This window comes from Phocoena sinus, chromosome 3, assembly GCF_008692025.1.
Source record: "Phocoena sinus isolate mPhoSin1 chromosome 3, mPhoSin1.pri, whole genome shotgun sequence".
Taxonomy (NCBI): Eukaryota; Metazoa; Chordata; class Mammalia; order Artiodactyla; family Phocoenidae; genus Phocoena; species Phocoena sinus.
In genome coordinates, this window is record NC_045765.1 from 96085812 (window position 1) to 96100346 (window position 14535).

The 14535-nt window shown below is 40.4% G+C and overlaps 1 protein-coding gene across 1 annotated transcript in view; it reads right to left on the bottom strand.

Annotated features, from left to right (window-relative positions):
• Positions 1-14535, bottom strand: part of FAM81B (family with sequence similarity 81 member B) — a 50320-nt gene extending 35785 nt beyond the window's left edge. The window contains 3 exon segments of the mRNA XM_032626532.1: positions 10679-10743; positions 13642-13754; positions 14433-14535. Of these exon segments, the coding sequence (XP_032482423.1) occupies positions 10679-10743; positions 13642-13754; positions 14433-14535 (281 nt within the window).

Here is a 14535-nt window from a genome sequence, read left to right on the forward strand (position 1 = left end):
ACCAGACAGAAGGAGGAGCAGTCACACAACCTGGAGATGCCAAGAGTCAGAATTCAAAACTCACATCTGTCTGACTCCAAAATCAAATGTTAACCTTTACTCCCATATATTCCTGTCATTCTACGAGATAATAAGCAGAAGCAGAAGACACACTTTGATTAACGCTACTGATGTGGCCTAATAGAGTGACAGCAGAAATGACAACAAACAGAAGTGTCCTCAGGCTTCAAAGCTTCTCTTTCCATAGTTCTTTCTTCTCGGTCCTGGCCACCGTTATCCCCTCCACTTTCGCCTCCTAACAAAGAGTGCATCTTCCACACAACAGCTAGAGTGATCTTTCTAAAAGTGTGAAGATAGAACTTGCCTACTGAAAACCCTCTGATGGCTCATCCATTCTCCCGAAATAAAATCCTGGCTCTCCTTTCCAGCCTCATCTCCTCCCACCCTTCCCTACACAGACCAATGTCTTTCTGCTCCTCAAACACGCCAAGCGGTTCCTAGCTCAGAGCCTCGGGATCTGCTATTCCTCCGGCTTAGAGGGCAGTCTCTTCATGGCTGCCTGCTTCCCATTCTTTAAGTATCAACTTCAATATCCCCTCCTCAGGCAAACCTTCCACTCAGTCACTTTCTATCATAATACCCCATTTCACCTTCTCCATAACATTTGTCATTACCTAAAATCATCATATTTACTTGTTTGTGTTTATTTTCTGCCCTTCATCACTAGAATGAAAGTTCCCTGCAGGCAGGCACTTTATCTAACTTGTTCTCCACGGTTTCCCCAACACTGAGAAGAGTGCCTGACACATAGCAGGTGGTCAATAAATATTTGTTGACTGACTGATTGCTGTAGCTGGACTGTTTCCTTAAGTCTCAGTTGTTAGAAAATTGGAGGAAAAAATGGTTCCACAAAGCTCCAAGTTGTTAGAGCCTGAAAGTTTTCAGTTTCCTTTCTCGAGCGGTATAAAATAGCTTCAGCCTGGGTGAGATTCATCTTTCCTATCACCTGCACATCTGAGGAACAGAGATGGCTTAGCTAAGTGTTTCAGTAGTAAGATTCCATCCACCACTCATTTGGCTCAAAAATGTTCTTCTGGAAAACTACCAAATGGAGCCTCATATATATAAAATCCATTTTTCTAAAACCCCAGCATGCTGACGGTGCTACCCTGGATGGGATGTATGAGTCACAGGCAGAAGGGAAGAGGATGTCAGGCCCTGCTGATGGTGACACATAGCCTAGCAGTGGATTGCAGATTTACTCATTGTTTTCCTTGAGCTGGTGCTTCTTTCTGGTCTCCAGACAATCTGCAGCCTGGATTTGCCGGTGAAAGAGATCTTCATTCGTTCTGTACAGACCCTTGTAAATCATGCTGAATTCCTCTCAAAGTTTAGAATTTCTTCTCTCTTAGGTGTTCTCATTGTGGCAGACACAGTTGGTTAACTTCTTAATAGCCATCCCTGCTTCTGCCTGACTCGGTACGTCCTCCTGTCCCCCATGTCCTTCAGGGTGGGGTGGGGTGCAAGCTAACCATGGTGGTCCCATTCTTCTGGGCTGAGATGCAGTTGGTTTAGGTAGGAGCACGCGAAGCAATACTGGCCAATGAGATGCAAAGGGAAACCTACTGTGGGGCTTCTGGGTAAGGTTGCTTTGCCTTTAAGAAGACATACCCAAGGAGAACCTTCTCTCTTTTTTGCTGGATGTAGTCATGTCTGTGTGTGATGCCTGGAACTGCTGAAGCTACCTGTGATCATGAGGGGAAAGAGGATGGCTGGGAAGAAGGATAGAAAACACCTGGGTGTTTGATGATGTTGTTAAGCCTCCAAATTAACCAAATTCTAGATTTTTAATGTGAACTAATGAACGACCTTACATTTAAGCCGTTTTGGTTGGGGTTTTCATGGGTAGCTGAAAGCACTGTATCTGTATCTAGTAACTTACCAATAAAAATGTCAGTTGAAATAGAAATGGATCAGTAAATATTTACTAAATGTCTACTCTAGTCCATGTACAATGTATAAAGGTCCTGTCCCTCCGGTAACTTAGTCTGATTCAGTGTTTCTTGTGAAGAAACTTGCATTAGTATCATGGGGATGGAGAAGGGAGGGAAGTCGCTAAAATGCAGATTCCGTGGCACCACTATAGACTTACTAAATCATAATTTTGGGGGTGAGGGGAAGAACAAGAATATGTATTTTAAATAAGCACTTAGATGAATCTAATATATTCTTAGGACTGAACATCACTGATTTATTTAAGACTGGTCATATGAGTCATGACCAGTCTTGAAGGCATAAAGGTAAAGAACATATAATGAGGTGCTGAGGTGTGAAATGTGGACTCTGAGATTTCAAATCATGCAGACATTCAGAGGCAGCTTGGCAAGTTGGAAGGCAAGGTAGACCAAGGGTAGAATACAGGTTCCACCACTTACCAACCAAATATTTCTGTTCATTCATTTTAGACAGAGGTAATGGGGCCACTTTGCCATATGGCTGTTAAGTTCTGAGATCACATGTAGAAGCAGGTGGTAGGGAGCAGTGAGACCTGCACTGCCGTCCAGGCTCACACGGGGCCTATGTGCACTCAGTCTTCGGGTGTGTTGTTGGCTGGTATCAGGATTGTATCCAGAAAGGGCATTGTATCCAGAAATGTCTGAGGAAACAGACCTAAGCCAGTAGATGGGCCAGTGGAACAGGGCTGCCACCTCTGCTCAGATGCCAGCCTGTGGTCCTGCCTTCAGAGTTGGCCTCAATGTTGTTGCTCTTTGGCGCATGGAAGGAAGCCTTGCAGGGCAGCACCTAGCGCTATGTGAATGTATTTGCCTGCAACCATGGGACATTAAATGGCACATAAATGATGGACTGTAGTTACTTATTTTCTTTTAGCTCTTAACATTTATTTTTAAAAGTTATATTTAAGTGGAGAATGTTCCTTTTTGAAATGTCTTTTCATGTCTGAGATTTACTATTGGAGTATTATTATTGTTGTTTATTAATGATGCTTAATGAAGCACCAAATCATGCTCTGTTTAGTTCTATTTGCATGATTCCTACAGGATGAAGATAGAGCTTATATATATGTTTCCTATTTTTTGCTGTAAGGAAAGGGAATATTATTTTCCAACGGACTTTTCTAAATCAGTGACTGGAATAACATTCAACACACGAACATTCTCAGTCTTCTAAGAGAGATTCCTAGTAATACTGTTGTTCAAAACATCAGATCATCCACAAGTTTAAAAACTGAGGCTTTTCATGAGTAGCGAGATGTGGCTACCATGAATTTTAAAAATTCACTGCTTTATTAGTATATCATAGCAGTGGGACTTATATATCTAAATTTAACTGTGAAAGAAAGATATAACGAATATTCCAGACTCGTGCAGATGGAGTTACTAACCACAGGAGGAAGTATTCCTAGGGGGCCTTTTCAGAGGGATATTTGGATTTTATATAAATCATTGATTATGTAGCTGACAACTGAATCTGAACAGATTTCCCACAAACTCTGAGTTCTATTTCTCTGCAACTCAATGTGACTTACACCAGCTGTGCTGTTGCTGGCAGATGCATTGGTACATAGTAACTCTCACTTCTCTGCCCGTTCTGTTCTTGCGACTAGAGCACTAAATTTACTTAGATCTTAATAACCATTTCAGCAACCTGTAATATTCAAGAGACAAAAATTTGAAAATTTAAGCCCCTTTCTAGAACACAAAAGGGCATAACTGAAGAGAGTTTTCATTTCCGTGAGATTTATTCTATGACTAGTTACATTCTCAGTGCATAGAGTCCTGCAAAAAAAAAAAAAAAAAATTGAAAAGTGGCATTTCAGAGAATATTTTGCTGCCTCACAAAAATAATCTGTGAGTGTGTGTGTAGAGTGATGGAACTGAAAATGTCTTTTCTATGGTTTCTCCATTGCTTGTTCCTAAGCATTACCCTGGCAGATGGTTTTGGTGGCTCTAGAAGCCTCCATTGCTGAGTTTTACACAGGACTGAATGCTGTAGGTGGGGGAGGGAGGCATCTCCTGTTTTAAATAACACATAACAGGAAGAAGCAGCCCAGCGGGACTGGGTCAGCATGGGGTCTTCGTGGAGGAGCTAGGAAAGGGAAGGACTCCAAATAATGACCTGGCCGAGAAGAGACTGGCTGTGGATCTTTTCCAGAGGCAAGTTATGTAATATGTGAGGCAAACTCCCCGCGTTCAGTAACATTTTCAATAAAATTACAGAATTAGTAATGTACCTATTGTGATTGGCTTTCTGGTAGAGGCATTTGGGTTGGCAGGTGTTCCTGAGTCCCTGTGTGAATGGGGGCTCGGTGGACACCCGGGTGACACAGGGGCAAGATGTAAATGGCAGCAGCAAGTTGTTTTGAGGGTGTTTGGAGTTCTTACAGCGTTTTCTAGGGCTCTTGAGATGCTTACCTATATTACCTTGCTAATGTTGGGCTCTGAGAGTTATTTATGTGAGTCTCCAGGGGAAAGAACACTCTACTTGGAGTTGGAAGACTGGGGGCTCGAGCTCTGCCTCTGCCACTTAGTACCCTTAACGCGTATTAAGCTGTCCAGAAGCGAACTCCTTATTTGTCCTGTGGAGATGACTCCTGCCCTACTTATTTGGCTGAAGTTTTTCAATTTACATAATGTATCTGAAGTGCTTTGTAATGTCTACAAGGGTCATATACGTGCGTTCTTGTTCTAATCATTAGTAATGATTAGATGGTGCCATGGGCTGAATCGTGTCCCCACAAAAAGATATGTTGAAGTCCTAACTCCCACCCCCACCCCATACCACAGAATGTGACCTTAGAGGTCATTGCGGATGTGATTAGTCATACCTACTGAGGTCTTATGGGGTTGGTGGGCTCCTAATCCAGTATGACTGATATCCTTGTAAGAAGATGGCTGTGTGATGGCAGAGACACAAGGAGGAGACCACGTGAAGGTGGAGGCAGAGACTGGAGCGAGGCAGTTACAAATCAAGGAACATCAGGGCTGCTGGCTGTCACCAGAAGCTAAGAGAGACCAATGGGACATGTTCTCCCCAGAGCCCTCAGAAGGAATCAACCTGCAGACACCTTGATTTCAGACTTCTAACCTCCAGGATTGTGAGATAATACTGTTTGAAGCCACCCAGTTTGAGGTACTGTATTATGGCAGCCCTAGGAAACTAATACAAATGGTAAATTATTTGAGGGGAGCTTCTAGCCCAAGAGAAATGTAAGGAATCTATTATTATTACTGTTTTCTCTCTCCATAATGCTTAGTCAACATAGCACTTTCATAAACATGATTTCATTTCATCCCCACAACTTGTCCTTGGCATAAGTAAAATTTTTCTCAATTTAGGTGGAAACTAAAGCTTAAAGATGATCAGTAATCCAGCTGGGAAACATTTCAACCTGCCCCCTTGACTCTTTTTCCCTACACCACAGCACATTTGTTTAGACCAGTTAGTAGTTCTGCCTGTTATATTTGAATTTTTCTCAGAGAGATAAGATATATTGATTCCCCTGCATATATTTATAAAAATATAAATATATATTCAAGGTATTTATAGGTATAAAGTTATATACATGTAACTGGCATATATATTTACACATGTATATTTCTCTGCATATATAAATATGTATTCAAGATGCATATGTTTATATATAATGTTATATATAACTTGTATATATAAATATATTCCTCTGCATTTATATATATATTTATATATATATATAAAACTTGCTTCCAACATCATGTAATTTGTCACCCCAGTTACCTTTGCTTGGCTCACATCTCTCCGTGGAGCCCTAAGGGTCCTCTTTGTGGCCCAGAGGTTGGAGAGGCTCCCTCTCTGCTCTAGTGAACTGAGACTAGCCTCGACCTCACCTCAGCACAGTTCTCACACTTGAGCAGAAACTCTCAGATGTGGCAAGAATTCAGTCCCTCCTGGGGTGGGAGGAACTAAGCTTCATGTGGGCAGCTCCTGCCTGGACTGATATGGGAGTGCTGTGGGTAATGCCCAGTTCCTGTAGCTGTGTCTACCCCCAGCACAGTGAGATGATGCCAGAGAGAGAGTAAAAGACTGCATTGTGGCTGATGGTAGTGCCTCCCAGGCTGCCTACATCCCACACAGGGACACCCATGGAGGAAGATCACATGTGGCTGCCTTCACATCTTCCATGCTGCGAGGGATGGGCTGGAGGTGACGATGTCCCAGGCTCTATGTGTGTGTGTGTTGAGAAGATAGCTGGCAGGGGGTGTGGATAGCGAGTGGTTAAGAAAATAGGCTTTGGAAATTTCTGTGTTAGATTTCTGTGTTAGAATCTTGGTCTGTCATTGCACTGTGTGACCTTGGGCAAGTATTTGACTTCTCTGTGAACCCCAGTGACTTCATCTTTAAAATAGTGACACTCTCCACCTCTTAGGGTTATTGTGAGGATTAAATGAGATGATTAACACGGAGTAAGAGCTGGAAACGTTAACGCTGAATGCGGTCAGTGGGGCTAGAGAACTGTGCAGGGTGGGAGGGGGTCTGTCAGGTAATAAGTAACTTGCTAACATCCCAGAGTGCCCCATGTATCTTTTTTTTTATAAGTTATGCAGACTATTTTGAGCTTTCTCACCTGAGGCTAGTTGCCCTTGAAGATGTATATGATACTGCAAAATAAAACCCAAGAGATCTCCAACCTAACACGACCTATCCCATAAAGAGCTCAACCAACAGTGTTTTGTCTTCCTTTCCTGTGTACTCTAATGTGAAATATCTGTCTTCATGTAGCAACAAAAGCAATGCATCAAAGTATAATAAAATGGCTGCCATGGTACTAAGAAAAAAACCTTGAAAATGAATAATTCCCAGACCCTGAATGCCCTATTCTACTTACAAGTAGAGATCATTACTAATTTATTATTTTGCCCGTTTGACTCACTGATAGTTTTATACATCCAAATTTTGCATACTATTCTTTGGCTGTCAACCAGACCCGCATCTTCCCAAAATGTACTCCTGAGAGAACTCCTGAGATGTATGTTGGCTGTAGCCCAGCCTGGACAACTCTTCAGTACAAAACAATTTCATTTTCTTGGCCCAGATAGCATTACAGTTCGGGTTTGTACTTCCCTCCCTTTTATTCCAGCTCTCTTTGCCCCTGTGTTGTTTTTGCCTCACCACAGGAGTGTTCCTGCCTTAGAAACTTAGCTTTCCCCTGTATGTCCCCATGGCCCACTTTCTCATCTCCTGGTTTTTGCTCAAATGCTAACTTCTCAATGAACTCTACCCTGGCCAGACCACCTAACAATGTGTATCTCTTCCTCTTACTAGAACAAAAGCTCCATGAGGACAGGGTCTTTGTTTTGTTCACTGAAAACCCTCCAAGTGCCTAGCATAGTGCCTGGCATGTAGTAGATTGTCAATTAATAGTTGTTAAGTGAATAAATGGTTATAACCAGTTTTTGAAGACCAGAGAGTCTAAGGGAGGGAAGAGACCTTAGAAATTATTTGATTTGGTGGTGAGAAACTTATTTTTTTCAGGAGAGTCAACTGAAGGAGAATTAAAAAGTAATTTATGGGCAGTATTTGTTTTCTACACCATATGAAATCCTGTGGGGGAATAACATATGTTCTTAAATCTTAACCACTCACTTTATTACATAAAAGAGTGTTTATGAGTTTAAACTGTGGGCAGAGTTGAGAAATAGAAAGTAGTGGTGGCTCTGATCTGCAGCCTGGAAATGAATTCTGGGTCTTACCTTGAACAGAGACAGCCCTTGGGACTCAGGCACCTAAAACCCCACCCCATTTTATAAAGGAGGCAGAGATTGCCTGGAGAAGCAAAGACATTTTAGTTTTCTCAAGGTCACATGGCTGATTACAGGCAGATTCAAGAGTGGACCTAGGTGCCTAGCCTCCATGCCATGCTCCTTCTACCAGCAGAAGAAAAAGAAGAAAAAGAAAAAGCCTCTGGCGCTTTTCTGCTTAATTAAGCTTAAGTGAGCATTGACTACGCCGTCATGAACTCAGCAGATATCTGTTCATTGTGAATCTATAAACACATGTGGAAATCAGAATTATTTACTGCCTTTAATATAATGTCACCATAATTGTCCTAGAAATGATTGCAAGCATTCTGCCTGCCCCTGCTGCATGGATTATTAATATGACCCAACATTTAGCAAGTGTGGGTGATGCTCCAGCTGCCTGAGGCTGAGAAGGGCCCTGTACATGCTCAGTCTGCCTTTCTTTTTGATGTGCTCATCTCTAGCCAAACCTTGTTCATAGACTAGGCATCATCTCTTTTGTTGCTGAATTTTTACTCTTTTCAGTTGTTTTTATTATTTGTTTTTAGTATTGCCTATAAATATGCCCACATAGATTTATAAGGCAGAACCTCTGAGAGTATGTAACATATATTCAGGCTGTTTAATGAATCGATAATGACTTTTACTTGTGTGAGTACTCTGCTTGCATATCAATACATTTGTTGCCATTCAATACATACTATGACTGCGAGGAAGAAGTTATTTTTAAAATTATTGTTTTTTATGTTTATTTTGTTGGATTCGATATGTCAATTCAAAATATCTGCACTGATGATTGAAATGCCCAAATGCCATTTTGCTTTTCCAGTTAATCAGCTACCCAGGAGTCTGCTGCTCTAAGCAGAGCCCTAAAGATTCAATTGCTCCACCATTATTCTCCATTAAATCTGTCAACTACAGTTCCTTAGGAATTGATATTCAATGCATCATGATAGGCTACTGTAGGGGTATCAGAAAGCATTAAGGCCAGAGAGTCCCTGCCTTTAGGGAGTTTGCAGCCTGCTCTGGGAGATTAGAGGAGTGAGACCAAAGGAAAACCAGCCATCTTAGGCAGTACATAGAAAGTTCTTAGATATATGACTTGGACAAAAAGAGAAGGGATGTGGGAGGGATCACGGTGGAAATGAATGTTGGGGTCATCATGCTTTTGCTCTGAATTATAGACTATTTCTTTCCCTTTGTCTTAATTTTAGTTTCTCTGGAATCCAAGAAATGGCAAAAATTTCCTTGGATTTCGTTTTAAGTTTGTTGCCATCTTCCAGGAATTTTCTCTCATTTCCTATGATGTAAGTCACCATCCTGAGCTAAAGAAATCCACTTGGGTTCATACTGGAATTTGACAGATCAGAAGAACCATTTCTATTTTGTTTGTCATGTGGAGAGTCAGGTGGGAATAGGTCTTTGTGTTCTCCTTGGATGGCAAGGTTAGCCAATACATCTTTATAATAATTATTTTTGTGCATACCACATTCATTGTACTTAACTAAGAAAAAACGCCATCCATCCAAATGTCTCATTTCTAAACATTAAAAAAACCTTTCGGGCTTCCCTGGTGGCACAGTGGTTGAGAGTCCACCTGTCGATGCAGGGGACACGGGTTCGTGCCCCGGTCCGGGAAGATCCCACATGCCGCAGAGCGGCTGGGCCCGTGAGCCATGGCCGCTGAGCCTGCGCGTCCGGAGCCTGTGCTCCGCAACGGGAGAGGCCACAGCAGTGAGAGGCCCACGTACCGCAAAAACAAAAACAAAAACAAAAAAAACCCCTTTCCCCTTGTTTGGTTCCATTCTCTAAATTACAGCCTCATTGTCACATAAGCAAATACAAATCATGGGTAGCATGAAAAGAGGGACTGAAATACTGTGGTTGAACTTTTTGGAATGCCTTAAATTCAGCTGGCTAAGGAACAGGGAAATTCTTAATCGTGAACATACTGTAATATTAGTGATTTTTAAAACTTTGTCATCTTCATTGTTAAAAGTAATTTAAAAAATGAAAATCCATTTTCTTTTCATGTTGAATCATTTTCTTTCTTTGGTCAATTTTTTTCACTGTGGTCATGATGTATATTTTAGAATCAGAATTATTTTAAAGATACAGTGAGTGGGTCTTAGAGAGTTTCTAGTTCATCTGGCAAATGAGCCTCTTCATCTGGCAAATGAGAGAACAAGCCCAGAGACATATGGGACTGCGTGAAGTCATGCAGAAAATTACTGGAAAGCCTGAGACTAAATCCCAAGTGCCCTGAGAACATTAATGCGCACATCAGACCTAATCCCCCTCTGACATACTCAAATAGAAACTCAAACTAATATGCCTTGCCCTGTATCCTTCCTTTACAAATTGGAATTCTAGGATCTTTTGGACAATGTGCATGTTATCAATTGTATGCTATATTTCCAAGTCCCCGGAGCTCTCCCCCTTTTGTAGACCTTCCCTGGATGAGCTCCAGGTGTGACACTGTAAATAGCAGAAACAAAAACGTTCTGATGATTAGTTTAATATATTTCAAAATTTCCTGAGTTTTTATCATGAAATGTTAACATATTTATTTGGTTTATTTTGAAAGTCACAGTTAACTATATCCAATCTTGTCATATGTCATTCATTGCCTATGTTGTGTTATTCATAAATCTATAGGAACCTATGGAGGTTACTTAAAGAGGAAACAGTAAAATTGGCTTGTTCTGTTAATCAGAGAGGAATAAGAGAGAGGTTCGTCTTCTTGAGATGTTTTAATGCAGTCCTTCTGAAAGCAGAGAACTAGTTTAGATGAACTCAAGGATCTCATTCAGGCACTTTAATTTCTAACGTAATCATCAAGTATAGTAAATAGTTAAAACTGTTGTAATTCACAGACTTACTTGTCAACATATTCAACTAGATCTGTAGAATTCTTGGTTGACATTTTGGCTGGAGATAATCTTACCTAAAACAAAGGTCATGGGTTTAAAATGTATCATTAGCTACTTTACAGGGAAATCTTATCCATCTTATAATGTTTTAACTGAAAACAAAATATGTGCTATAGATCATAGATCACCAGCCCAGTTAATCTTGCACATACCCCCATTTGTACTGCTCAAGGCTAAAATCAAAATCAAGTTCTGGGAAGATTCTAGAGTGTTGCATTTCATAGATTTGGTATCATAGTTAAGAAAAATTTTCAGGAAAAGTCAAAGCCATAGATTATTCTTGGATAATTTTTTAATGAAATAGCAAATGATTATTGGCGGAGTTACTAAAGATGTCCTCATAGAGTGAATTATTCCTGACATGGTGAATTCTGAGGGGAATCAGCTAATTTTTGAAAACAAAGCCAAAACCTAGAAAAGTAGTCTATTCAAATAATTTTGTTTTCTAAGAAATCTGGATGTCAGATTCTTATAGTCAATGAGAAATAAAAGTACAGAGCACTGTTACATACATAACTTCTAGTGTTAAACATAGTTGGCCGTACAAACACAACTAATTCAATAAAATGGTACTAGAAAGTTCTACTTGCATGAAAATTCATAATTTTGTAGCATTTCTAGGAGGAAAGAGGTTACCAAATGTACTCACTATTTTGCTTATGCTGAAAATGTTTTAACCTCTAATGTTCTCTTATTTAAGTTTAAAAAACAAGACAGATTTACCTTCATTCTAATAGCCTCTCACTGAATTGGATTCAATAGGGAGAGTATGAGTTGTATTCCACCTCAGTTAAAAACGTAAGCAAAATATGTTTCTAGGATATTTTTTCTTGGTTTACATTATTATATACTAGAATGATGAGCAGAATATGTTAAGACCCACTACAGAAATCATTCCTTTTGCAAATGCCTTAGGAACAACCATATTTTGCTTCTTAGTTTAGGGCCAAAGAAGCTTAATTGGAACCCCTCTCCTCCAATAAAAGTTAAAGAAAAAAAGTAAGGTAAGTTTCTTATCAAAGAAGCTAATATAGGACACCTGACAATAATCAGGCTCTCCTGACCAGCCCACTCCGTGGTGGGAATCAGAAAAAGCTTGAGGTTGCTCAGATGGAGCCAGTGAGTTGCTGTGACTGTGCTTTAGATCCTCTCTCCCCAGTGCTGAGTGGGGTTTGCAATGGGTCTGATGCTCCGAAGCCAGGTCTTCCCTTAGAGAGTGGATTTACTAATACACTGGGCAGCCAGGTGTCCACGTTATGGAAACCATCCTAACTCCCTAGAGAATGGGATTGGTCCTCTGCCCTGGTTCCTGTTTTCACTCTGGATTCCAGCTGGAACAGTACTGTGCCCTGGGCTCCTCACCTGCTTAACGGCAGCTCTTTCCTTCTCATCTCTCCACTGCTACAGTCTGGCCTGTGGGAGATTGTGGGCTGGTCCCTGGCCTTGTATGTTTGGAACCTAGTAGTCCTTTGTGAGTACTTGTGGAATGAAAGGGTGTGATGAATACTGTGTCCAAGGGCACTACGTTACTGGCTTATTGTCTTCCTTTCTCCTTCCGAGGTGAAGCAATTGGATATGCCTGTTTTATTTATTTATTTATCTGTTTTATTTGTATTTCGTTCATTTTTAAGTCTTATTTGGAAGACTATAAATAGCATCCTCTTAAAAGCACACCTACAACTCACATACGTGTAAAGTAACAAATGCGAAACCTGACAATGCAAGGAAATTTGGAAAAATATAGAAAAAGTAAAAGGTACAGAAAAAAATTCTCTTTTAATTCTAAAGCAAAAGCTGTTAACATTGTGGCATATTTATTTACTCTTTGTGCAATTTTTTGATGTATCTAAGACTAAATTTTCATATTTTTGCTGACTCAATATGTCAGCTCTTCCATCCCTATTCCTACGGACTAAGTAAGCATAATTATATCAAATTTGTTTCACAAACAACTTTATGATTATTATGGAACATTTTACATGTATTAGTTTTCATCTGTTTCATAATAATGCTTTATGGCTTAACGGACTATAAAATACTTTCACATATGACGTGATTTCATTCTTGAAACAGCCCTTTAAGGTGGGAATCATTACCTTTAACTTATGGATAACAATAGTTACCTTAAGTAACTGAAATCTTTATTACAGAAAGAACTTAAGATAATTATTTTTATAGGTGAGGAATCTGAGGATCAGAGACGGAACTTACTTAAGATCATATAGATTATGATAATAATCAGACTATGTCCTTCCTACCTGCTAAGTCCTTTATCTTAGTGGCTCATTCAAACTCCACATCTTTATCTGATAGGCCAAATTAGCCCATTTCACCGCAGAGGAAACAAGAGAGTTTAAGTAATTGTCCAAGTCACACAGCCAATATGTGGTACAGCCAATAGATACCAAAAATCAGTCCTTGACATTGTGCTAGCTTTCCAGTCCTCTTCCCATCACAAGAGGCTGCATCTGCTGGTCAGGTGTTTGAGAATTACAATGCAAAGTCTAAAAACCCTGCTTGTTTGAATGTTCTTTTTCATTAATGGGGAAGATATGACAAGTCCATACCAATAAAAATTCTAGTTAGCTATTCTCTGTTTTATGTTAGAGATAATGTCTCCATTTGGAGTTTATCATCTTTCCTTTTAAATCTTCACAAAAATAATTGTCAAATTTTTGTTAACTTTTATCTCCACATATTAAAAGTCAGTGCAATGAACGTATCGACACATTTTTCTTTGCAGCTTGTGCTGGCATCAGTCACTTTAGCAAAGCAGGACAAACAGGAGATGTGGGAGAATGAAAAGAAAAGCAACTCTTCCAGGACTCCTTAGATCTCTCTAAGCAACATTAAGCTTTAAAGAAGCTGAGCAAAATATTCTATTTTGAATATGAATATCTAAAAGTACTTGCTTTCTTTTCTTGGTCACTGGCTGAGCCAACAAGGGGGCCATCAGGTTCATCTGGCTCTTCCGCGGCAGTGGCAGTCGTGGCAGTCGGGGAGGAACTTTTGTATACATCCGTATCTAGGCAACCAGAACGCTGAGTCAGATTAGGAACTATGGCAAGTGAATTTTTGCAGTGGTGGCAATTTTCTACTTTTTTAAATTGAGGGCAGTTTCTATACATACGGTGAAATTTAAAGGGAGGCTTCCAATTTCTTTTAAACTTCTTCCCTTCTCCCCACCCCAGTTCTCTCCCAGGTCCCCATCACACCTACAGAAAGAGCTTATCACCTCAGGTACTGACATGAGACAGTCAGGAAACTGTTAAGATGCACTCATTTAGATCAAGCTGTTCTAAAATAATAGGAAATGATTCCTCACCCTATTGTGCTGAAGCCATCTGAGGATCTTCTTTGGGATTTGCTACCTTGTTTGTATGTAAGAAGAAATACAAGTAAGATAGCAAAGTACGAGAAATTTAGAGTCCTTGAGTAATCCATGAGATAAACACCTGAACTCCTGATGCCTGATTTCCTGACTTTATTTTTATTTATTTATTTATTTATGTTGCGGTACGCGGGCCTCTCACTGTTGTGGCCTCTCCCGTTGTGGAGCACAGGCTCCGGACGCGCAGGCTCAGCGGCCATGGCTCACGGGCCCAGCCGCTCCGCGGTATGTGGGATCTTCCCGGACCGGGGCACGAACCCGGGTCCCCCTGCATCGGCAGGTGGACTCTCAACACTGCACCACCAGGGAAGCCCCTGATTTTATTTTTTGTTGATTGGATATTTTTTTGAAAGGGCACAGATATTTTTAATTTTCTCTCTCAGAAAGCCAAAGTACTAAGGAATCTTGATCGCAT